Here is a 26,506-nt window from a genome sequence, read left to right on the forward strand (position 1 = left end):
CTACACTTGCAGCTCGTTCTGAGCAGTCATCTGTAGTATATCTTCTATTTCCTTGATCACCTCCTTCAATTAAAGCACACAGAAAAGGAAGCAAACTGACTATCCACTAATATTCCACAAAAGCATCAACTATAATTTGAAAATATATTCTTGTTAGCGTAATTATAAAAAAAAAAAAGTGATCGTGCTCCCATCAAAATCATTCCCGCTGATAGCAAATTCACTGATATGCAAGTTTCATGACACGTAGATAAGGAGAGATCATTAACTCATTAACATGGTACCATGAAATTGGTTTCTCCTTGGCTTTTAGGGACTGATATTTCCTGATGAATGACTGACAGATGCCGAGCAAAGGTCACGAGAGCTCCCTGGAGATCCTCTGAGACCGTTCTATTAACGACACCACAAACAAACGACTTTACTAATGATCCCCAAGTCGCCAGCTAAGAAACAATCACCTTGTTCATCTGATAGTGGTGGTTAAATGAAACTTTCAGCAGACAACATCTTCACTCTTTAGGGGGATGTGCACAGCTTGATTTAACTGTTACAGCACAATGGAAGTTAAAGGATTTGTGTGATAAATATGTTAAATAACCCTCTGCTTAACAGCTTTTAGAGTCTGTAACATTACCAAAGCCAGAGGTGGCATCTTAATCCTCTGAAAGAATTGGTTTTACTCTTCGTCTTGTGAAGTCTTTCACCTAATCGTCTATTGTCTTCTTTGTAAAGTGACTGTCTATTTGAACAGGAGAGGGTAACTACACAAAAGAAGCATAACTATGAGCACTTTCTCCATTTATGCAGCAACAAAAAAGTTGATTATGAGCTAATGCACCATTTTATTTATGCCTGTGACTTAAATTAATAACAGATCAGCTTAATAAAGAACACCAGGTCATAACTCAAATTTTCTTGTATGGATCTGATACAGTAAGAAATACTGCTGCTTCCTTTACTGCTATCAAAAAGAGCAAAAACGGTGCCTTGCCTCGTCTGAAATACAAGTAACACAAACACAGTGAAACGTAAAGCTTCATCATTGCATAGTGTAGATTTTGTAAGAGGACCTTGTTGATCCTCCTTTAACTGAAAACTTTGATATGTAAAATCTGTGGAGTTTCCCTTTACATCAACCATATAATATAACAGGAACAAAGGAATGGATGCTAGTAAAGCAAGCAGATCAATTCTGAATTTTTACCTTTGTGTTAAACCCAATGCCATGGACCTTGCACATCATAAGGAACACCTTATGGTATAACATGGAAAGGTCAGAGTGAAATAAGTGGTTCCCAGTAACAGCATAAAGATTACCAATGGGAGCCTGCACAAAAAAAAAAAAAAGAAAACAACAGAAGATCTGTGTGATGACTGTTGGCACATTCATCATTTAATTAATTGAAACCAATAAAAATAATTTTAAGTTCTATTATATTTGGCAGTCGAGTGTGGTGGTGGTGTGTGAAACAGAGTAGAAATGGCTGAACCCCAGACATATCCTTAGGGTCACTGCTGAATTTGTGTGCTATTAGTGAACATGATGAGTACGGGACACATGTGGTAAACTGTTGGGCCTTTCTTAATTAACCGCAGGGAGGAACAATTAATGCTTAGAAGACATGCCAAACACAAGATGAGCTTAATTGTACGACACCAATCAAAGAAACTGGAGGTTGGGGACCGCAGAGTTTTGCATTCTATCTGAGACCAAAGCATTAGTGAATGCACAAAAGGACTACTCATTGCACAAAACATACTGTATCACCATAACAGAGGGATTCTGTTTGCGTATGTGTCATAAGTAACACTAGAGAGGTTGATTACTTAAAAGTGGCAGGGCTTAAAAGGATAAAAATGTTCCTGCTTCTCAGCCACCTTCGGGAGACTTAAAGAGCAGGCCTAAGCCCCTGTGAGCTCAGGAGATAGCCCATAACTTGCTGTGAAGGCTGAGTGTTTGCGGTTGTCAGATACAGAGCCCTCACACAACAATAAAAGCGTCCAACAGGGATTTAATCGTGTTTGTAATATGCAGGGCCTTAACGACGGCCAGCGCCGAAGCCATTAACCACTGCAGTGGCTCAACTGCTGTACTGAAGCACCGGGCCACCAACTAAATGAATGTTTGATAAAATAATACAAGTCGCAGATCAACAAGCGTAAACTCAGGCATACTGCTAATAAAAGAACTCTATTGTTTAAGGCCTGGCACCAGGTTGATGAGGTGCTCAAGCATGCATACACATGCATAATGAAAATGGTATGAATTATTAATGTGTTGATTATTTAGGCTCATCTATCAAAATGATAATGAATTCAGCACCTAAACACCAATTGAGCTCGGTGCATAATTACAGTATTTAGTTGTATTTAACAATAATGAAGAGCAAAACGTTGATCTATCTTTGTGATTACTGCAGTGGTACGAATAGCCTCCAAAGTCTCAGAGTGCTTTTGAGCAGGGTGGGTTTCTTTCTTGTTGCAGATAAAAAAGTAACAGCATAATTTTAAGGGGATGGGGGGGGGTGTGCATTTAAATTATAGCATTTAAACTCGATGCATTGATCATTTAAGGAAAAAACATAACATCATTTAAACTGCAATATAAGAAAGTACTTTGGGTGCAATCCGGTGTTCAAAGCATTCCTCTCTGATTGGCGCTGGCACTTCTAAACAGCCTGTGCGGCAGTTCAGCGTTCCTCCAGTCATCATCAGACGCATCTGGGTCATGGCCAGCTGGTTACTGTATGTGATGTCCAGATCAACAGCCCACACCTGCAAACAAGACATCGTGAACTCTGTGTCATGGCAGAGAAGAACAGACTCTATAGACCTAATCATTTCAATTTAATGACAAAAAATGGAACATCAAAGTATTTCACCCACCAATCCTTACAAAGCGAAGAGTCAGCACCTCTTAATCTTTACAGTGTTGCCCATGTTAAGAGGCAGACATAAGGAAAACACAGAATTTGTGTGTGTTTGACTGATTTAGGTAATTCAGTTCTGACACCTGCACAAAGTAGATCCTTCCCTGTGTATTTGAATTCAGTCAGCCCTGGGCTAGTATGTTTGGCTCAGGTCTGATGAGAAGTAAAGTTCAGCTATGTATGGTAGTGTTGTAGTCAAGACCACCTAACCCGAGACCGAGACAAGACCAAGACCAGAGGGTATCGAGACCGAGACAAGACCAAGACTTTTAGGGTCCGAGACCAGTCGAGACCAAGACCGAGGGGGGGCGAGACCGAGACAAGACCAAGACCAGTGCCTGACACTACATGACACAATAAAATGTGAAAAATGATCAAAATCACTTCTCAAATTCATCTGAAAGATCCGCATTCCCATAAAATTACCCTGATATTAAAAACTCACAGCTCAAATAAATATAACCATCTTTATTTAATACTCCTGGGTATTAAATAAAGATCATTTATCACAGAATGTAAAACAATTATTCATAGTTCATCACAATAGTCTTAACTATTCTCTGCCTTTCATAAACTATGCATAAAGTTGTGTTGTTTTTAAACCAACAACCTTTGTAAAAATGGGTGCTTTTTCAAAACCACATAGCTAAATGTGTAAAACTGAAAAAATGGCAAACACTCATCGACAGTAAGAACTAAAGCCTTTAATCTTATACAGATTAAAGCTGCAGGATGTAACTTTTATAAAAAATCTGGTTTTTACATATTTGTTAAAACTGTCACCATGTCAGACAGTATGAGACCGATAATCTGCGAAAAAAATGGAGCTCCTCCACCTCCTCCCTGAACCGCTCCCAGTCAAAAACAACCAGTCAGAGCCAGGAGGAGGGTCTTAGCACTGTCAATCACTCCTGGTGTATGCTGCTCAATGTAGTTGTGTGCAACACTTCATAATTTGGTATCGATCCTATGCCACAGGGCCATTATCACCGATACTGATACCAATACTTTTTAATAATTATGAAGAATTTCCATGAAGTTTAACTGGTTTGAGATTTTTTCCTTTGGATCATTAATTAGTTAAAACCCAGGATAGAATTGGGCAAAGTTTATATGTAAGTAGAAAATACTTTATCAAAATAAAAGTTATTGTTCTGAAACAATAGAATAAAACAATTTTCCCCATACATTGATGTCTGGAATTTTTTTTCATAAATTAAGTGTACAAAATCATCACTCAAGAACAAATGCAAACTTTTTTCCAGGTAGATTTTTCAGAAAGTATAATAAAAAAATTTAATAAAAAATGTCCCTTCATTCACTAATTTTCTACAAATTTACATTTAAATTTGATTTAAATGTTTCATAGCAAAATCCTTTTTTTTCCCAAATAAAATATGTGTGCATCACATGACAGTATAACAAAACACTGTGGGGAGGGGAGGAGCAAAGTGCTCTGTGCTGTGACAGGAGCGACACTTAGACAGTCAGCTCGCATCTTTGATGAAACCGCAGCACTGCATACAGGAGAGAAACTGAAGCCAAAGTATCGATCTCATTACACTGATATTGATCAATACCAATACAACGTTGGCATCCATATTATCGATATCAGGATCAATCTGCCCACCACTAGCTCAATGTACTGATGGCGGAGAAACAACTTACTTACTTCTCTGCTGTTACCATTGGTGGTGGCCATGGTAACTTCCGGGTTCTAGCAAGAAATATTTCTCACCCCAGCACTAATGCTAATGCTAATTAGTAAGCTAATACTAACCACTAAATGCCGCTCCCACTTGTTAATTGAGTGATGGGGCCTAAGACATAACCAGAAAGCAGTAATCAGTTTTTTTGGACGTGTAGTTACATTTCTCAAGGTGCATGTCAGGTTTGCTTCAGAGAGGATTTTCAGTTATACACAAAGAATCAATGCAGAACTCTAAATCAGGCCTTATTAGATTGATAGAATGATCATTTTTACATATAATCCAGAAAAGTTACATTTATACATCAAGCATTTAATGTGTCCCAGAGTGCCGTTTCCTTCCACTGTGTTTGCAGAAATCACATAAAAAAATACACAACAAAAACATAATCCAGATTCCTCAGCTGCTAAAAGCATTTCCTACATTTGAATATCAGCCACCATATTGTGAGCATAAACTATCACGTTTTTAATGCAACAATAGGAAGTGACATCATCTTGCTGGGAACTGTAGTATTTTATTCTTGAAGGCCTCTCATAGCTCTACTGGTGCTAAAAACTAATGTTTGACTATGGCTTTCTGAATACAAGTAGGGCTGCAACTATCAATTATTTTAGTAATCAAGTATTTAATTGATTATTCCGTCAATTAATCAAGTAATTGGATAAGAAATAATTTTTCATTTTAACAATTCATCAGCATATTTTAACTTCCGTACTGCAGATTTTTCTCTGTGTGAAACAAACAGGGTGGATGGAGCAGCTACAAAGTTCTCTGTTCTTCATGTTGCTGATCAGGTGGTTGATAAAAACATTTTGAAGGAGCCCCTCTGTACTGATGGTGGTGGAGGGGGCACCGAACGATTGCTAGTGCTAATGGCAGCCCCCCTTTCCCCAGTACACTGTGGTTATAGATCTGTTCTGGTGGCTACAGCTGACGTAAAGAAAAAAATAACAGCTGACATCCTCTGCACAACACGTGCGCACATTCAAACATGCGCACTCACAGCACAGAGAAGTAGGGGCGTGAAAAAACATCTCAGCCATCCACTCGTGTTAAAGGCTCGTTTTTGTTTTTTTTGGAAATGCTCCGCTTACACGGAGACACCTGAGCTGCAGAGCTGAAACCAAACATCAAAGCAACAAATTTGTGTCGAGGATTTTTAATAATCGAATTGCGTTATTCCAAGAATCGTTGCAGCCCTAAAACTTGCATTAAATTTTTAGTTTGTGTATCAAAATACATGAAGGTTGGTATTTACCTTTCATGCTGGGATTTTTTTGTTGAATCGGAAGCCTGAAATTTTCCTTTGATCTTCATTTTCCCTCTTACTTCGCTTGGTGTTCATGCGGTTATTTCGATTTATGCAGCACACGCGTGACCATAGTGGGATCAAACGTACACACTGTGAATGAAACTGTCCGTGCTCTGTGGTAGATTGCAAACTGCGGTGAAATGATACAGGCATAAGCAGCGATAATAGCAGCGACCTAGCCGGGGCGGAGTCTGTGAGGTGCGCTCCTTTGAGAGGCAGAGGAGCGCAATATTTGTGGGATTTGAATCAGTACGTTTTGCATCCAATAAAAGCAAAGATGTTAACAAATAAATTGGACAGTATTCTGGCAATTTAGTGATATTTCCACAGCTGTGGTCTTGACTGGTCTTGAAATAAAATCCCGAGTCCTCAAGGTCCGAGTCCATGACAAGACCGAGACCAAATGCGGTCGAGTCCATGACAAGACCGAGACCATCAAAAAGCGGTCTCGAGACCGGTCTCGAGACCAAGACCGATCTCGAGTACTACAACACTAATGTATGGTAAATGGCGTCATTATAAGTATATTAAGGGGTCAGGTATGGTCGTAGCCCTCCGCTTAAACAGGGCTAATTTTCCCAATAATAACCTAATAGCTCTGCCCTTTCTTCAAAAGTGACAAATAAATCACCAGTGAAGGAGTTGTTAATAACTAAGTGGCAGTCGGCTGCCTCCTTTAGCTATTCCTATTTGTCAAAGTAAACGCTCCTGCCACCAAATGCAAATTGCTGCCTGTCTGAACCCGCAGTCTCGGTAACCTGAGTACTTTATCTCCACCAGCGCATGGACATCTGACCATGCACAGTAATTATCTAAAAGGCTTCACTTTATTTTATATTAAATTTGAATATATTGTAAAACATCATGCACAATCTGCTGCCATAACAATTATTTTCAGAAGTGATTAGTGCGACAGTGTGTAAAATTCTATTTTGGTGAAATGCCTGGAAAAAAGTGACAAGGACATTTGCAGGAGGGTGTGTTCTAGTGTTCTGAAAACTCTTGAAAACAAAAGATTGGTATATGCAAGACAACTGGACAATATGTGATATGTTAATCAGGAAAGTTTGTTTCAGTTTTTAAAACGTCATAGTGACAAAAAAAGGTTTCCTTCATTTTAGATAATCTGATTTATAGAGCAGAAGTTATGCATTAAACTACGGCAGTTTTAGTTAGCAACCTGGAACAGTTTCTCAGTAAGAAAAAGCTCAAACTTATGATTCATAAACTGTTGAAGTAAGTATTAAAAATTCACGAGCTACATACAAATGGCAAAAAGAAAACATACAGAATATGGATGCAATTAAAAAAAATTCAAGGTGCCTACATTCATGCTGAGTAACAGTTTAGCAGAACTCAGTCACCTTGAGTGTAGGTTGTACTGTAGCTACCATTAGGCAGATTCATGTCTCTATACATCAGGTTGATACCTGGGCCTGAGTGATGGATGCACTTCACCAAGCCATTCACTCAACTCACTAAAACTCATACACCTCTGTCCCATTGTCGCTCTTAACAAAGCTGTGGGAAATGTAAGCCTGGATTGTACCTGTTTTCTATTGCCTTGCATTTTCATTAAAAGCCCCGATGCTGCAGCTGGGGCCCCATCGCTCCACAATGTGAGGAAAGACTGCAAGGGCAAACATATGTGACCCACTTCTTCCCATCAAATAAAGTAGGCAGCTTTTAGCAACAGGTTTGAATCTAAATTGATGTTTAAACCCAGACAGGTTTGCCCATGTGGCTCTCCTCCATCTAAGCTTTGTGTGTGTGTGTGTGTGGGGAGATGGTTAAGAATCTGTCATTAATGCTCCTGCCTCTATTGAAGCACATGCTGTTTTATAGTCTATTCTTAATTATGCTGTCAGTGAGTCCCTTTCAATTTCAGGTCAACATTGAAGATGAAAATTAATTTTAAGGCTGTCATTATTTCATTCTAAACAGGTAAAGAAAAAAAGGGGGGAGGGGGTGCTTCTGTCCTGAATACGTTTAAGAAATAGCACATTTTCTGCTTTTAGTGTCACAATTTTGTCACTGAAATGACAGTTTAATTTGACTACACCGAATCAGAAGGTGTAGAAAAGTCCTGCAAGTTATTTTCTTTTAATGCTAAAATAAATAAAACACGGCAGAATCTACAGTCTGTGTAAAGACTGCTGACAAAAACATTCCTGGCTGGATTTCTAAATCTTCAAAGAAACAAAATGCTAATAATCTAAAACAAAAATTGACATTTGAAGTTTTAAGATACAAGTTGCAACACTGCTTTGCTTACACTGTGTATTACGGCTAATCCAGAAGATACTACCCTCTAGTGGCAAGTGCGCTCCGTCTCCAAGTCCTGCTTGTCCATTATGAATATAAATATAACAATAAAAGCGGGGAAAGCGCAGGGATGATATTTTTTTGAATTCCCCTGAACAAAAATCCACCATAAGTAAGTACATAACAAATTGTATTCTGCAACTAGATGTTTTTAATGAAAAATGGGGGGAAAAACTGTCCTCCTTTCTTCTTTTGTAAAACCTGTACAATTCCACTGTATTTTATAGACTACATTATGTACAAAGCATTTCATTCTATAGCTCCAGATCAATAGGCAGTCAGTGTAGCCACATGTTAGGAGCAGAGGTTAACCCATCATAAACCCGTCCATTTCAAATACCATAAATCAAAGTGCTTGCAACAAATCGTAATCCTGACAAATGAAATAAGACTTCCATGCTGCTTTCATATAATAGCAAGATACATTTCAGCTGACCACTGCAGGTAACCAGCTAGGGGTTAAACACTGACAGGGTATCCCCCTGAAGCAGCCAAATCACTTTGGAATGACCTATTGTCTGAAAGATAGACGCCTCTGAAGTTCTCTGTATTGTAATGTTAAAGGGCAAGCTTTAAATGGTGGAATCAGTGTATCGACACAATAAGACTTGACAGTTTATTAGATGGCCTTGTGACACATTTGGTGCCTGTGCCCACAGTTTACCTTATCTGTTTTCTAGATTCCAGGGGACCAATATGAAAGGCACCTATCTGCTCATATGGACCCAGGCTAAAAATTGATCTTTTCCACCAACAGGTTGAAATAGAAAGCTTTTGCAGAATGTGTTGTAACAGACTAGATCATATTTATCATGATACTCTAAGCTAAGGTCTTCTCCGTTTGTGTTTCACCTTTTTTTCCATGGTGCTGTGGTCAAGAAAGGTAACCAGATCCGCTGAGACATAACCTACGATGCAGCGTTGCAGGCAGGCCTGGTCTACACGGGTGCAGATAGAGTGTAAAGTTTCTGGGTTTACAGATGTCTGAGGAACAGTGGACCCAACAGCTTCAAGTTTACAGCCACCATGGAGCTGGTCTCCACAAGACAACGTGATCACCTCACCCCCTGGCTCCAACAGCAGATCTACTGTCAGACAGGTGACAGTGTCTGAAGGAGGGTAGGCCTCCACCACACCTCCTGGAAACAGAGTAAGAGCAGAGAAATGGCTACAGTACGCTCAACAAAACATTACCTAACAATAATACAAGACCTGCACTCTCCTAGTAGCTGTGTAGCAACCACAGAAAGTTAGATGAAAATTATTTAATTTTGCATTTCACAAAGGCAACACCTGTGAAGCAGGAACCACATAGGAAATCCAAATTACATACTGCTATATGTGCAGGTGAAAAGCATTCAGTGCCTGGCAATAGGTATCTGACCTTGCCTGAGGAAGGTCTTTAGGAAGCAGGCCCAGTTGGGATAGCAGGAGGTTTTAGCAGGCTGGGCGTAATGGGTCAGCCATTCTGGGATCTCATCTAAATATCTGAGCAGTGCAGTCTCCTACAGAAAGAAAGTTAATGCACATACATTAACTATCTACTGAATATTATGCAAATTTCTTTCTTTTTTGTATCAATACAATGTAACATAAGTTTCAGCTATTTCATTTTGTCCCATTATTAAAGCTTTGTATGTGTTGACCACGTTATTGGAAACACGCTGTGTTATACGGATGACTCCAGTGACTGCTTGTTATCCTTGAGACCTTGGGTGGCTGCTTCAATTTCTGTGCAAGTGTCTGATGGATACTGCAGGAGGGTCCATCTGTGAATGACAGCCTATTATCAGAAGGCCTCAGGAGTCTAATGGCTTTAACTCACAGCCTCGAAGCAGCTGCCCTCAATAACAACTCTCTCCGCTGGGCAGTTGATGAATACGTAAGCTAACCCCATCTATCTGGGGATCAATCAGGGCTTGACTGGGATCGATATCACTCTTGTTTCTGTAACTAGGAAATGCCATAATGGTTACACCACTTAATTATGCTGTTAATTTCTAACTTTTGTTTTAGGTTTCCCTTAAACAGTTTGACAACAACAAGTCCACTCTCTGCTTACAAGGCTGCGAAGGCTATATTTACACTAACAATTCCCCGACTAAACCCTTTATAGTCATTTATGTAATCTATACAGTATATTAGGTTACATGACTACAACAATATGTGTGAAGAATTCTGTACGTTTGCCGCCAACAGAGGAGAATTTAATTTTTTCACACACAATAAGATATGAAAAATCTTTTCAAGAGATGACTAAATTATAAGTAGAAATAATATCTTTCTTCTGTCCTCATACTATCTAGATCATTACTTTGTTTTGAGTGTACGCTGTTGGGCTTCACTGGAGACAGGACCAGAGATTATACTGTTGATATTCCAGTCATGTAACAGCCATCATCATATTCAAGTACTGTAAGAGGCGAGGTCAAATGCTACACAGTGATTCCCCCTATACAAACCATAAAGCACACAATGGTGCGGCAAAAAGTGTAAGGGAACGGTTGTCATTCTCAACGGAAGAGCAAACTCACCCCAGGACTTTGCCTATGCAGTTCACAGAAACAGCAGGACAGGAAGAAAAGAAAGAGAGGTATTTTGCAATAAATTATTTGGACTTAAACTGCGTATAGTACCCCGTGATAGGATTCAGCCTTTGCTCGCTGTCCACATAAAGCCAAGCAATCTGGTCATAAATAAAATAGATGTTGTCCTGCCTCTTTGATTGCCATTTCATCTCTCCATTACATAGTGAAGCGACTGAGATACTACAGTGAGTCTCAGGAACAAGAAGATACAGTCAGACTGCTCACATATTTTGCGTGAATACTTACTTTATTTCAACCTCAGCCTGCAACAAATTCCATGCAAAATATGAAATTAATTTAAGCTACTCTTCTGTTTCACTGTAATTTCACATCGTTGGTTGAATTTTTACAAACCCAGGCAAGATTTTCTTTGCATAAACATTGCAACATATTTATGCTCGTCACTGCAATTAAAAAAAAAAAACACAAGAAAAGAGAAAGAAAGGATTTTAAAGTCCTAAATTCAGGTTAATTATATTAAAGCACAACACTGGATATTTAAACTCCTCCATGCAAGCACAGACTGCACAATATTTAGACACAGAACATCTGTATTAAATGTCCCTCTACCTCTTCAGTGGTAGTGATTATCAAATGACCCATTTCGTTGACAAACTTAACCTAAATAAGGTGTTGCTCAAGATCTGTTTGTACACAGCATGACAAAAAGAAATACTCCATCTGTTGACGCTATTAGGTGTAATTTTTACCCTCTTGTGCCTAATGATCCATATGCAAGCTGTGTGAGCGCTTAAGTGTGTGTATGGCCCCCTTCGGGCATTGCAAGGCTGCAGATCTACATGTCTTTAACCTCTCTCTGTGTAAATGCTAAAAGAGGCCTGGGGGCTTTCTGCAGGCTGAAACATTGTGCTGGAAGCTGTGGGCCTCACAATATTTAGAGAAACATGTTTTCTAAGACCTGTGCAAAAGCTCCTAAAGTGAGGATGAAATCCCTCCTCCTCCTCCTCCTTTTTGTATCCTTTTAGGCTTTCTTTTGCATAGCCAGAAGGGTTCTAAATGTTAATATTATTCTGAAAGAGCACATGGTATTGTGTGAGTCAGGCTATCTCATACGGAGCCCGTCAGAGCAAGCAATAAATAAGAAAAAAATATGCAAGCAGTTTGAATGCTAAGGCCAGTTACACTCATTTATACCCTATCTACTTTTATAGTGATCCTCATGGGACTTTAACTAAAATATGACACACATAATAATATACACTTTAATAAACATTTTGATATTTATTGGTAAACAATTATTAGTGAAAGCTGTTAAATTATGGATAAATATTATAATGCTTTAATTTGATCATTTGTATTTGATTAATAATTTATTAAAACTACTGTTTTTGTAAGGCTTGCAAATATTCTGCAGCGTATTCACCAGCTGTCATTACTAGTGCAGTTAGGACTACTGTTTTTCAGCAAAGTGCTCCATTAATGAGCGTTATTTCTCAAACTACACTGAGAAGGTTAAACATTCATGTACAGTTTCTGCTGTGAGAAGACGCTAATGATTGGATGCATTAATATAAAATATTAATATGTTTGGTTCTAATCATCAACATTGTTTTATAACATTTCAGCGCAAAGAGCCAGATTGCTCTCTTTAAAATAAACTAATTCAACAGAAGGTCAATGTGAGACATATTCAAGGGGATAAGAGATTTTAGGATGAAACAATGTCCCAACCAAAAAAAAAAAAAAAAAATCATGCAATGAGAAGCACAGGATGTGGGCTTTGCTTTGATTAAAAGAGCAAGGTGTAGAATAAAGGCCAGTTAAAGTGTTGTGTCCATATGGCCCAGAAGCCCTGAGGCTGTCGGCCTACACTGGGGGCCTCGGCACTCTTCCCTCTCCATGGGACCCCAGCTGGTGAAAGAAACCCCATTTACTTTCCTGTGCTGCTTCAGCCACCATTATGGACCTTGGCTGTGGCTCAGCCACTCTCTGCCATAATTAACAGCACCAAAGCCACAACAATTACAGCCCTGCACCACACATACACTATGAATCAAAGAATGAGCTAATAGGAACAAAACAGAGGGAGCCACAAGAACCTTGAGATGACTGCTATTCTTCTGAATGGAATAAAAAGTAAAATTGTTGCGCTCCAAGCCCACAATCATTAGCCTGTAATTAGTTTACACAGAGCTCCCAGTTAAATGGCAAAATACGGTAATTAACACATGACAGAAAATCAAAGGCTACTTTGTAAGCATATGAGAAATAAGAGCCAGGGGCTCAGGCGCTGTGTACAGATTGCATTTGTTGTAAATGAATGGTTTACCATTGATTAAATGCATTTTATTTGTTCTAAACAGATCTGAGATTAAATGAGAATTTATATTTTCAGGAAAAAGAAATCCAGTATTTGTAATTTAAGCTTTGCTTTACAGAGGCTTCACATTCATCTATTGAGTGTTATAGACAGACAAACACAAAAAGCTCAGTTTAGCCAAGGAAACATTAGCTACTATTAGTGTAATTTGTAATTTGTACAGTATTTAGAAGATCAATACAAATAAAAAAAAAAAAGTTCCAAATCTTGGAAAATTAATTTCACTGTAATTTTTTTTTAAGTGGTTTTGAACAATAGTTCTCCAGGCTTCTGAAGGCCTTTTGAAGTTTTTCTTTGGACACCATCTGCGTTTTTACTCTTTTCCAGTCTAGTCCTTGTACCTGACCATTTTCAGAGGAATGATTTTTTTGTTTGTTTGTTAAGCCACTCAACACTGACCTATGAATCATTCAAGGGATGAAACAATGTTGTGTCCGCTCATAACAGACAACTCAGCAAAGAACCAATTTTAAATTGTATCTTTAGCCACTTTGTCACTAACAGCCTATCACAAAAACACATCATTTGTTTCCATTTCCTTAGTTGAATTCACAAAAAAAAAAATGCCAATAATAACACAGTTTGCCAGGAATAAAATAATATTTTTGCACCAACAAGGTGATTTGCAAAGCGCTTTTAGCTGAAAACTTGGCATATTTCAGCATGGTGTGTAGCGTGTCCTTAAAAACTCTGAGGAAACTAGATAAGTGGACACAAAAGAATAAATGGGAGTCCTACAAAAAATCAGCACATGAACAGTATCTGAAATAAACAGGAAAATATCCAGCAAAGTCCTGACACACGCCCTGGGAGATATGTCTGGACCTTCAGAGGATCATCTACTGATCACTGAAGCCTCATCAGAAATGGTCTCAGTGGAAGCCATTATTAAAGCAGGAAACAGGGGGAAAAAAGGCTGAGGTATGCCAAATTACAGAAAAACTGGACTGAAAATCAAGACTCAAGACTTTTGCACAGTACTGTATGCATAAGAAATAGTATTTTAATTAGACTAGCTGTACTGTGAATTGTTACTGCCAGGTGATTTAAAGCACTCTAGGTGATGTTTGTGTGCCTCAGGAAATATCTTTGCATAAAAACAAAAAATGTTATGTATTGATTTAATATTCTAAGGCTCTCAGGATGACACTAAAATATTATACTCATGGGACCAGCACTGCCACTGACTCCAAGCTAAAAAATGACATCTCTTCTGATCCTGCTGTGACCTACACTTTTGTTCATTCAGTGACAGAAGTGAATCTAAGCCTTTTTTGAGCTATCTCTTCTGAATACGGGCTACAGTCTGGACTTTAATATCCAGTTGTTATCCAGTTGCTACTGTAATGCTATTTAAGTATTTAGTTTTTACTTTAAATGGGAGATTTCTCATGGGTAGTATAATAATAATCGCAATAAAGTTTATTTGTATTGCGCTTTGGAGAGAGCCATAAAAACAAGATATAATAGTAAAAAACATCAATTTGGTGAGAAGTAATAAGGAAAACAATTCAAAAAATAAAAACTGAAACTCCAAATTCAAACTCATTTAATAAAACATTGCATAAAACTGAGTATATAAACTGTGCTTTAAGGGATGGTCAAATATTTTCTGTCACAGAGGGAATGACGCCACCCTCTAAGTCGTGTCTTTACCTGAATACATTTTAGGTTCCATAGCTTAGGACCTTAACGATGATATTCCTTCAGAGCCCAGTTATAGCTGCTAAGATGGCAAATATCACAATATGCTGTGCCACAGCCACCATCCTCAGAGTCAATCTTGAACAGCCAGCACTGCACATCAATGTTTTGAGTCATAAGCTCTGCCAGTGTTCCGTGAAGGTTGACAAAGAGTGAAAAGTGTGAATTACAAAGAAAATTAGCAAAAAAAGACAAGAAGGGAAAATGTATTATGTGTTCATCTGTTGGTGGGTACTGATGAAGGACTTTGTGTAATGCAGTATTTGGTGTCTGACCTGGTTTAGCAAATAGATGTCTCCTTGGCCAGGTGGTACATCGATCTCTGCCCCAACAAAAATCCTCCTCCCTCCAGATTTGGTGCTGTAGTGTTGAGCAATAGCTGGTTCTGGACCCAGGATTGGCACACCTAACTCATCGGCCACTGCCAGGTCATCCATGTGGGCAATTCCACCCACAATATAGGCCTGCTTCCCTTCGATCAGGCTTCTGATGTGCTTCAGGGTGTGTGGACTGTACTTCAGCAGTGTAGACAGGCACATGTTGTGGGTCTGGAAGAGAAGAGGAGAGGACGATTATTCCTGGAGTGAAGCGTTTTCACTGTCTCTTCCAAGGGTTGTTTCTTGACCTGATTTATCACTATGTACACACAACAGATCTATTATTGAAATAGCCAGCAGGGTTTTGACCTCTCCTGTATTCTAGCAGGTTGAATTGATAAAAGCTGCCTGTGGGAGGCCTCCCCTATCCTTCACATCTTTAATGTGTGCTCCCAATGAGCTCCTTGGGAATACAACTAATTACTTCACATCTGTATTTATTTGATCCACATGGAATTATCCCTTCTGTCACTGGCAGAATTCGCTGCCAGCCATGGGTAGCAGTGATTCATCTCAGCAACACGTCTGGCACAGTTTAACAACAAAACAGCAGGAAAATCAATAAAAAGAATGAAGAAGACCATGTCATGTTGCACATTCAATCTAGCACAAAACGACTGAATAAGATGGATAGAAGAGCTGGATGTACAAAGATAAATATAGCATCACGTTCACTTTTATTATACTGACACACTCTGAACTATTAAAATGCAACCCTTAGATGTAGTGATGAGTTAATTAAACCAACTACTATGAATTTAATCATCTGCTAAACACCACCTGAAAAGACCCATATATATAGTTTAATTAATTAAAACCAACATGTTTACTTTAAAATAGGTAGAGGCTTAGTTTGAAAAGTAGTTAGAAAGGTGGCAAAATAATATACAGAGTGTAGCTCTATAGCAACAACTTCCTTTGGTACCCTCTAGAGGATAATTTATAAACTACAAATACTCTTGGCCTCTATATACACTATAATGCCAAAAGTATTCGCTCGTCTGCGTTCACACGCATATGAATTTTAGTGACGTCCCATTCTTAATCCATAGGGATTAATATGACGTCAGGTCATACTTTGCAGCTATAACAGCTTCAGCTTTTCTGGGAAGGCTTTCCACAAGGTTTAGGAGTGTGTTTGTGGGAATTTTTGATCATTCTTCCAGAAGCCTATTTGTGAGGTCAGACACTGACGTTGGACGAGAACGGCTGGCTCAGAGTCTCCGCTCTAATTCATCTCAAAGGATTTCTGTCAAGTTGAGGTCAGGATTCTGTGCAGGCCAGTCAAGTTCTTCCACACCAAACTCCCTCATCCATGTCTTTATGGTCCTTGCTTTGTGCACTCTTGTGCAGCAATGTTGGAACAGGAAGGGGCCATCCCCAAACTGTTCCCACAAAGTTGGGAGCATGAAATTTTCCAAAATATTTTGGTATGCTGAAGCATTAAGAGTTCCTTTCACTGGAAGTAAGGGGCCCAGCTCCTGAAAAACAATCCCACACCACAATCTCCCTACACCAAACTTTACACTTGGCACAATGCAGTCAGACAAGTACTGTTCTTGTGGAAACTGCTAAATCCATCGGATTGCCACATGGAGAAGTGTGATCTGTCACTCCAGAGAACACGTCTCCACTGCTCTAGAATACACCAGCATGCGTTACACCGCTGAATCCGATGCTTTGCATTGTGCTTGGTGATGTAAGGCTTGGATGCAGCTGCTCAGTCATGGAAACCCATTCTCTGTGCTCTCTGTGCACTGTTCTTGAGCTAAACTGAAGGCCACATGAAGTTTGGAGGTCTGTAGCGATTGACTGCAGAAATTGGTGACCTCTGCACACTATGTGCCTCAGTATCCGCCAATCCCACTCTGTCATTTTACGTGGCCTACCGCTTTGTGGCTGAGCTGCTGTCGTTCCCAATCGCTTCCACTTTGTTATAATACCACTAAGAGTTGACTGTGAAATATTTAGTAGTGAGGAAATTTCATGATTGGACTTGCTGCACAGGTGGCATTTTATCAGAATATCACGCTGGAATTCACTGAGCTGAGAGCGACCCATTCTTTCACAAATGTTTGAAGAAGCAGTCTGCATGCCCAGGTGCTTGTTTTTATACACCTGTGGCCATGGAAGTGATTGAAACACTTGAATTCAATGATTTGGATGGGTGAATACTTTTGGCAATACAGTGTATATACTACAGTAGATCTTCACTCAAAAAGTGCATTATACCATTTTAATACTTAAAAGTTCACATTTGCAAATAAATTGGTGAATACTGTCATCCTTACTGGGAAATAATCTACAGCCTCAGGTGTGAGGATGCTATAGTGTCTCACGGAGGATGAGGCCCGAGCAGCCGTGGTATTAACCCCATCTGTGGTCCCATCACACTTCAGGAGGCTGGTGTAATAGTCCAAGATGTCGTCTCCCAGATGCTGCGGACATATGTAGATCACCTCCACATTTTCATCTACAGTCACACAAAGAGGGTTTTACAAATGGCATGTCTACAGAAATGCACAATACTAACCATAATCTGTGTAGAAGCTCCTACCTCTAGTATCACACAACCTGCTCATTTGAATGTTCTGTAGGACATCAAAACCTCTCATGTTCAGTCGTTTCGTCTGTGAGTATCCTGTCAAAACAATGCTATATGTTATCTAACAGGATAAAAATCTACATCTCTGTACAACTACTGCTAATGTGCATGTTACTAGACTTGGGGGTAAGGGACTTAAGTCTAATCACACTGTAGTGCAATCCGATGATTAATTTAGCTTAATAACTAGCAGGTGCTGTGCCTGTCGCGTGCTGGGAGTCCTGCTGCACCATGTCCAGCCATCACTGAACTACATTCAGTGATACCGCCAGGATTTTAGCCCATGTATGTCTGGATTTCTGCCTGAGAGAGAATCCTCAACTGAATCAAGGTAATTAAATGATTGGATTCATGCTAATTAACAACAATGGGGTTCAACTTTCTAATTATCCTTGCTCACACAGCACTCTCTGTAGTCACCCCAAGTGCAAATAAAGCATTCCATCTGCTAGTAATTAGGCTTAATAATTTTAGACAATCGCTCAATGATTTACAATGCACATGCCTGATTACAGTCTAAATGTGGGTGCTGTGGTGAAATTAGAACAAGAACTGATCCTAGATTGCACTCTGTGTTTAGCGTAAAAACACAGCAACGATTACTCTTTTGTGTCTTTTTTTTTTCCCCCTTTTTTGCACAGCAATAAAATAAGACCTTTGTGCCGCTTGTAAATATTCAACATAATGGCTTTTCATTTGCTTAATCTACAAATTAAATGGCGATTGAGACTAAATTGTTCAGTTCCCTGGCATGGGGACTGTCATCATCCTGTGAGTGCTTTCCTGCAGAGAGTCATTTGAACGAGACAGAGTGCCTGCACCAGGGCTACAGACTGGGGCAGCAGAGTGGTGAGACTGGGGGTGACTGCTGCTAGATCAGATGTGCTTGTGTGTGTGTGTGCAGCAGGCAAAGAAAGCTACCTAATGAAGGGATGTGGATAATGGTCCTCTTGGAGGACTGGATGTGTTTCCAGTTGGCTGCCAGATGCTGGGGATGGAGAAAAGGAGCGATCAGAGATGGGACCGTCAGAGCGTACACACACACACACACACACACACACACACACACACACACACACACACACACACACACACACACACACACACACACACACACACACACAAATCATCACATCACTGCATAGCTAAAACACATCAAGCCAATCTCTCTCTGGGCTCACAGAAGCAAACCAAGCATAAAATACCACCGTAATTAAATTAAGCGTTTACTTTAGGAACATCTTCTCACAATTAATTCAATCAGCAAGGTACATGATGCTACTGCCAGGGGAAGATTAGCAGGCTTAATTAACAGGGTATGGATGTTTTAAAAGTGAGAACATACATTTAATGCGTGTATACACACACAGCAATGTAAAAACTAAATGAAGTCGTAGGCACTAATTAATATTATGTCAGCGCTCTAAAAGATGTTCAGGCAGATGACACACAGACATGACATCTACATGAAAAGGGAAAAGGATTACAGAATATTACCTATCTAGAACAACTGAACTGTCATAGTGGTCTTTTAAGTAGAAACACAGTTTTATTTCCCATGTCTAAGATTACAAGTTAACGTAGTTAAGTATATGTAGTATATTCTGGCATTGATAAGGAGATGCTAAAATATTTGGAGATAGTGAGCATAAAAGTTGTGAAGCCTGGAAGTCCGCAATTTAAAAAATCAGTCTTTACAGTCTAACAAATCAAAAATTGAACACACCTTTAATTGCTGTTATTATAGCTTATATGTAACACTCTCATTCTATTACAAATCTTAAATTATGCCAGCGCAATTAGAACAAGTTTTCATTTTACCGTCTGTTTTCATGTTATATGCTATATCACCATAGCATATTATTTTAAACTAAAAAAGCTTAATTTTATTGCACATACTTTATGTACTTTTACAGATCAAATAAGCAACAATGGCCAAAACACATCTTTTTAGTTTTAGAGCATTTCATTATATATGTACCGGTAGTGATTATTATTTGAACTGTAATAGACAATCTAGATGCAGTGATTACCCACTTTTCAGCTTTTTGTGCCTGTGCTCTCTAGCCTTTATAATCACTTTTTCCCCTTCTTTCTTCTTTTATAGTGTGGCTGCACTTTTACTTTGTTCATCCCTTCCACTGACTTTTTGTTTTCTCCTTACTAAAATATATGTGTATCTGGGTACAGATTTTTCACAACAGTGTCTTAGAGATATTTAATCTTTTAAATCACACAGTCACAAAGCAACTTAAGGAACTCATTTACATCCAAAAGTCAAATCTTTAAGTGTCCCTCTGATCTGGAGAAACTGAGAGAAAAGTCAAGAAAAAGCTGCCATAGCTTTATTAAGTAAAAGAGAGGAGGAAGCGAGAAAATAACATCACCTGCGCTCTGCTGCGACTGTTTTCCAGTTGACTGAAACGCCGGGCCTGCAGGGCCTTCCTGACATGGCAGAGCTGAATGTGCATCAACCATGAGATGGCAATGGTGACCGCCGCCCACTTGCGGCGACAGTGGCACAGGTAGGCTGTCCGGGCTAAGTAGTGCCTCCAGCAGGACTGGATGTGGATGGCAGCTGCCTCGATGCCTCCCTCTCCCTTGTAGCACTGACCTGGGTGCGAGATGAGGCCTGATACCTCCTCCCAGTTTTCAACCACTGAGAGGACAGACATTGTTGAAGGAGCCTTACTCCATCCACTGTCCCAAACATGGCTCAGCTCCACCAGGCGCTCTCCACTCACTTTGGCTAAAGGTACAGCAAAGTCCCTGAGCAGTTTTTTCAGTGCCTCTAAAACATCAACCACATTGCTCCAGCACAAGGTAAAACACTGCTTGAAATGATAGAAATCTGCATCCATTGGGTCGATCTGTCCATTTCTGATTGTAAAGTGGTGTCTGGTGATGTTTACAGACAGGTCCTAAAGAGCAAAGAAACAAGTGAGAAGCAACAAGCCTAGTTCTCAATAACAGAGTTAAAATAAATTAAAATATTTGCATTAAGCACTTACTATTTTAGAATTAGTGTACCTGAGGACTTCTAGGGATAGGACCATTGTCCATGTGGACCATGTTCTTGGAAATTGTGGACAAAGGTGGAATCTTTGTAGTCCAGATGGATATGCAGTCTCTGTCTATTCTTACGCATGTGGATTCGGGTTCTGCTGCCTGTACTAGCTGTTTGTGGCACCTGGACTTTGAATCTGTCAGGTCAAAATTCACAGACAGACTCAACTGTATTTTAACAGTGAATGATGGGCAGCTACCAGTCACTGCTGTCAAATCAAGCATCCACTATCTCTTCAACAGCAAAGATATTTAACCCAAAACACAGTCAAAAAAATGAGAGAAAAAAACTAAATGGATAATGGATTTGGCAAAGCTGTTGGACCTTTATCCAGCTCCTTAAAAGTCTGGTATTCTCAAAAGCAGAACTTTTAGCATAGGTTAATCTATTTTTTATATTTCCTAAATAAATCTACAAGTAATTGGGAGACAGAAACCGGTAAAATGCATTGTCTGCTGCAGACTCTGTGGAGAGCTGTCCTATCTTAGAAGAATAGCACTCCAGTCTGGGATAAAGACAAGTAGCCTTCTGTTGATTGACAGATAACACAAATTTGGATGCAGCACTGAGAAAATACAAAATTAAATAAAAAATTTTTTAAAAGATTATGACACTGTTGAAGCTTGCTCAGGATTAAAAATAATAATAATAGAAAAAAACAAAATATTAGTAATTAAATATAATAATGTATATGTTTTGGAGTTTGACACTAAATATATAAAGTATTATGGAAGTAGTGGCTTGATCACAAGCACACAAACCACAAACATGAAGCAAAAACCAAATGTCAATGGATGCTTGTCTGTAGTATAACAGATGAGCTGATGGTGTAGAGGGGGGTGAAATGCCGCTAACCTGTCTGGAAGTTTTCTTCGGGGACTACCGGGATGCAACAGCCCTTTGATTCAACTGCCTGGAGATTCACCACAGAGCCAGAGATTATTCTATGATGTTTTACCTGAACGGATTTTCATAACATTCAGTATCTGTACATAAGTTAAAAAAATAAACAACCAACAGAACGCAACCTGACATTTCCTGCTGCTGCCCACAGTAAAGCACACCTGTCCCTTGCCTCATAAAACAAAATGCAACAGAAAGCTTGACTGTGTTCAAAAGATGTATCTAATTCAGCAGCGAGATTTTCTGTATTATTTAATCAGAGCTATTCAAATCTGCTAACCTTAACCATTTTAATTCATAACACTGGATCACAATAAAAGTAAAACAAGATGTAATGGCCTAATTTCAGTAACATGAAGATGAATTTGCTGTCAACTCCGGTTCTCTATTCATGACTACATTTAAACATTTCACAACTCATAAAGCAGAAAGTTTGTGCTCCTCCAGACTTCTCACATAATGTCCTCTCTTTCGTTCTCCTCAGACCACTGAGCTCTCTGACAGACCACAGGTAGTAGCCAGGTGCAGTAAGATTCTCCCCTCAAAGGCACACATCTGTTTCAGATGGGGTTGGGAAAAAGGTGGCACCTTTCGTAAAATTGCTAAAATGCAAAAAGCTCGTTCCCTGGCATGGGTATGGAGAGAAGAAGAGCTGGCCTGAGTAGCAGGAGATGGTAGCAGGCAAAGAGCCAGTGGTTAGCAGTTGGGGAAGCTACGGCTGTCTTATTGGCATGCTGGACCAGGTATCCACTTATGTCTTGAGACAGCTGTAAACCAGTAGCCCATAGCACAGCAATCAGGCGCCTGTTTCTTTAGAAGAATGCTGATGTGCTGCAATCTGCTGCTTTCCGCTTTCTGCAGCCAGCAATTCCATCTCTCCTATATCAGAGTGACAGTCTTGGCCTCTGTTTCTCATGTCAGGTAGAGATTCCCAAAAACACATCAGAAAAGGAAAGCGTGTAAAATAGATCTAAAACTAATGCCGACCTTTGCAAAGATTAATTTGTTTGCTGTGACAAGTGCTGGATGTCATCCCTAAGCCAAGTGTGACCTTTATGTCACAGACTGTGTGAACATGAGACTTGAGGCATCTATTAATACAGACCACTACCATCACTCTTCACTCCAGCATAAACTGTCTATTGTATAGATTAAGCGAGTATCAGGGAAAGGAACAATGATATCCAATTCATTGTATTGTAGGTGCAGCAGAAACTTTTCTCACAGTACAAAACAAATAGTTGGAAGCAATAATTATTTTATGATTAAACTCTAACAAAACTATGATTATAGTTGAAACTTCATGCAACGGTTGATGTCTCTTCCAGCAGTAAGACTGAAATGTGAAGAGAAAACCTGCCCCGTGAAAACATTTAAAATATAATTAGAAGACATGTAGCCTGATGTCTACAACAAATGAAAAGTTTAAATTCTTTTTGTTGTTCTGTTTTACAAAACAACTGCAAATTAACTGTCATCTACTTTATGCAGAGTATTCAATCTGGAAAACTGCAGCCCGTAATTTTTGGAGAAAAATTAATTATCGACATCATAAAGAGCCTGAAAGGCTCCAGGGCACAGCTGAGTAAAGTGGCAAGTTCACCGAGTTTATTTTATACCCACATGAAGTAAATAATACATCAAAATAAGAACAGGCAGAAGAGTTATTGATGATAAATAACCTTATGTATACGATCAGTAAATTTAATACCACTTGTAAAAATATTTGAAAGTAATTGTGGCTCTCTGTAAAGTGCACTTTTTATAGAAATCATGCACAAGACTCTACAGCAAAAGTCAGATTATTCTACATTTATAAAATATTTCTTACCTCACTTGTTCTCTTCCTGTGAGTATCAGGAAGTGATATCCCCTATTTCTGATGCCAAATGGCTCTTTTGTTTGGCAAACACAAGTTTAATACTAACTTGTGCTGAAACAGAGAAAGGAAATATTTCAAAAACTGTAATATAAGATGTACACTCATTGGTCAATTCATTAGGTATGCCTCACTAGTACCAGGTTGACCCCCTTTTGCCTTCAGAACTGCCTTAATTCATCATGGCACAGATTCAACATGGTGCTGGAAACATACCACAGCGATTTGATGGCATCACGCTGTCTGCACACCCATGATATGAATCTCCCATTCCAACATATCCAATTGATCTAATGTTCTACTGGCTCAAGATCTGGTGACTCAAACCATTTGAGTACAATGAAGTCAGTGTAAAGAAACCAGTTTAAAATGATTTGAGCTCAGTGACATGGCATGTTACCCTGCTAGAAGCAGAAGATGGTACATAAGGAGATGAACATGGCTAACAACAATACTCAGGTAGGCTGTGGCATTTAAATGATGCTCAGTTGGTGAGCTCATGTGAATTGTAGCCTCAGGTTCTTGTTCTTAGCTGACCGGCGTGACAACCAGTGGCATATTCTGCTGCTGTAGACCATCTGCTTCAAGGTTCAACATGTTGTGCATTCAGAGATGCTCTTCTGCATACCTTAGGTGTAACGAGTGGTTATTTAAGTTACTGTTGCCTTCAGCTCAAAGCATTCTTGCCATTCTCCTTTGACATCAACAGGGCATTTTCACCCAGAGAATTGCCACTCACTGGATATTTTGTCTTTTTTGGACCATTCTCTGTAAACCCTAGAGATGGTTATGCAGGAAACTCTCAGTGGATCAGAAGTTGCTGCCATGTGATTGGCTGATTAGATATTTGCATTAATGAGCTGTTGAACAGGTGTACCTAATGAAGTTTCCAGTGAGAGTGCAATAAAAATAGTTACAGATTTTTGTTAAGCAAAAAGGATTAACAAAAATCATTGTCAATTTTCTTGATCTTGTTTATCTTATTACATGTGCTACAATTCAATTCAATTTTATTTATATAGCGCTAAATCACAACAACTGTTGCCTCAAGGTGATTTATATTTTAAGGTAAAACCCTACGAAAATACAGAGAAAACCCCAAACAATCAAATGACCCCCCTATGAGCAAGCACTTGGTGACAGTGGGAAGGAAAAACTCCCTTTTAACAGGAGAAACCTCCAGCAGAACCAGGCTCAGGGAGGGGCAGCTATCTGCTGCAACGGGTTGGGGGTGAGGGGAGGGTAACAGGACAAAAGATGGGGCCTGATTATTCAAAATCTTGTATGAGAAGAAGAATTTTAAATTCTAGTCTAGATTTAACAGGGAGCCAGTGAAGAGAAGCCTGTCAGTACTCTAGCTGCAGTGTTCTGGATCGAGTGAAGGGTTTTCAGGGAGCTTTTAGGAAAACCTGATAATAACGAATTACAAAAGTCCAGCCCAAAAGTAATAAATGTATGAACTAGTTTTTCAGCATCATTCTAAGCTAAGATAAGCTAGATAAGACATCTTTACTGTCATTGCAAAATACAATGAAATTTTGTTGGAGCCATCCTCCAGGTGCCGAAATAATAAATAATCCAAGATAGAAATAAGAATTGTAAATAAAATAAAAAAGTTTCTGAGCCAGGATGTTTCTGATTTTAGAGATACTGCACAAATACAAGAATGCAGTCCTACATATTTGTTTAATATGTGCACATATCCTTGCCAAAAATGACTCCAAGACACACAGTGTTACTGGAGGCCAAGGTAACAAGGTAACATGCTGTCTAACTAAGTATCTAGTTAGACAGCATGTTTCTAAGGCTTCTAGGGCCAAGTACAACAACCTCAGTTTTATCTGAATTTAGAAGCAGGAAGCTTGTACAGCTTGTACACACCATCATTAATTGGGAAAAAAAAAAAGTTATTTATTATACTTTTGTTTTTTGAATGTGAATAATAATCTACCTGTTCTCGTGCTGAAGCTCCTCGAACGTTTTCTCTTTGTGTCTTCACATCTGAGATTTTCTCCAGACAAGGATTCCTGTGTAAGACTTTCTGTCAGGCTCCCAATCACAATTAATCAGAATTTATAGCAATTCTAAACATATCTAATAAATTATTTTTAAAAAGTTGATGGTTGAGTAAAGTATTCCCACCGAAAATACTTCTCGCTACTTAGCATTTTAAAACTGTCCTTTTTTGCTAAGTCTTCAATGCCTGGAAGAACCAGCAGCTGCTTATTCACTGTTTTCAGATAATCCTCCTCCTGTTTCTACAAACAGTTAAGAGTCTGTAACTCTGCTACCTTTGTCTGAAGTCTATTTATTTAATATAAATGCTTTAAATGCTATCTATAAATGCTAGATTTACCCCACAAAGTGACCTAACAAAAAGCCCAACACCCACGAATTCATCAACTTCTGTGGAGGATTTAAAGGCAGTTTTCTCTAGACGAGGAGAGTTAAGGCAATTTTACCCGAACACAAACAGCTTCCGACTTGTCTTCCTTTTTAGCCACGTCTGACATTTTTTCATTATTATTTATGGGTTTATAACTGAAACATATATATCATAATGACGACTTGTACTAGTTAGTTTGACTGTCAGGCAGGTAGGAGTCACGCCTAAAAGCGTAAGTGAGTGTAAGTAAAACATTATTTCAACCCACTGCTACTCATCACAAGTGCTACTATTCAATTTCTACTTAACCATCGCTTTTACTTTAATCATCTTCCAAAATATATTAGAGAATGGCGATTCTTTTAGGAGGAAGG

The 26,506-nt window shown here is 39.1% G+C and overlaps 1 protein-coding gene across 1 annotated transcript; it reads right to left on the minus strand.

Annotated features, from left to right (window-relative positions):
* iqch (IQ motif containing H) lies at positions 1 to 26,259 on the minus strand. Its single transcript, XM_030731064.1, is given in 20 exon segments — positions 1 to 63; positions 285 to 393; positions 506 to 515; positions 948 to 999; positions 1,208 to 1,330; positions 2,620 to 2,778; positions 9,135 to 9,421; positions 9,667 to 9,787; positions 14,868 to 15,056; positions 15,191 to 15,463; positions 17,584 to 17,765; positions 17,850 to 17,933; positions 18,819 to 18,885; positions 20,285 to 20,818; positions 20,928 to 21,100; positions 21,820 to 21,922; positions 23,699 to 23,800; positions 25,698 to 25,783; positions 25,923 to 26,004; positions 26,209 to 26,259. Coding segments are annotated over 20 exon segments (2,850 nt in total).
* Positions 26,260 to 26,506: the final 247 nt, after the last annotated feature.

Source organism: Archocentrus centrarchus, chromosome 6 (genome assembly GCF_007364275.1).
Source record: "Archocentrus centrarchus isolate MPI-CPG fArcCen1 chromosome 6, fArcCen1, whole genome shotgun sequence".
NCBI lineage: Eukaryota > Metazoa > Chordata > Actinopteri > Cichliformes > Cichlidae > Archocentrus > Archocentrus centrarchus.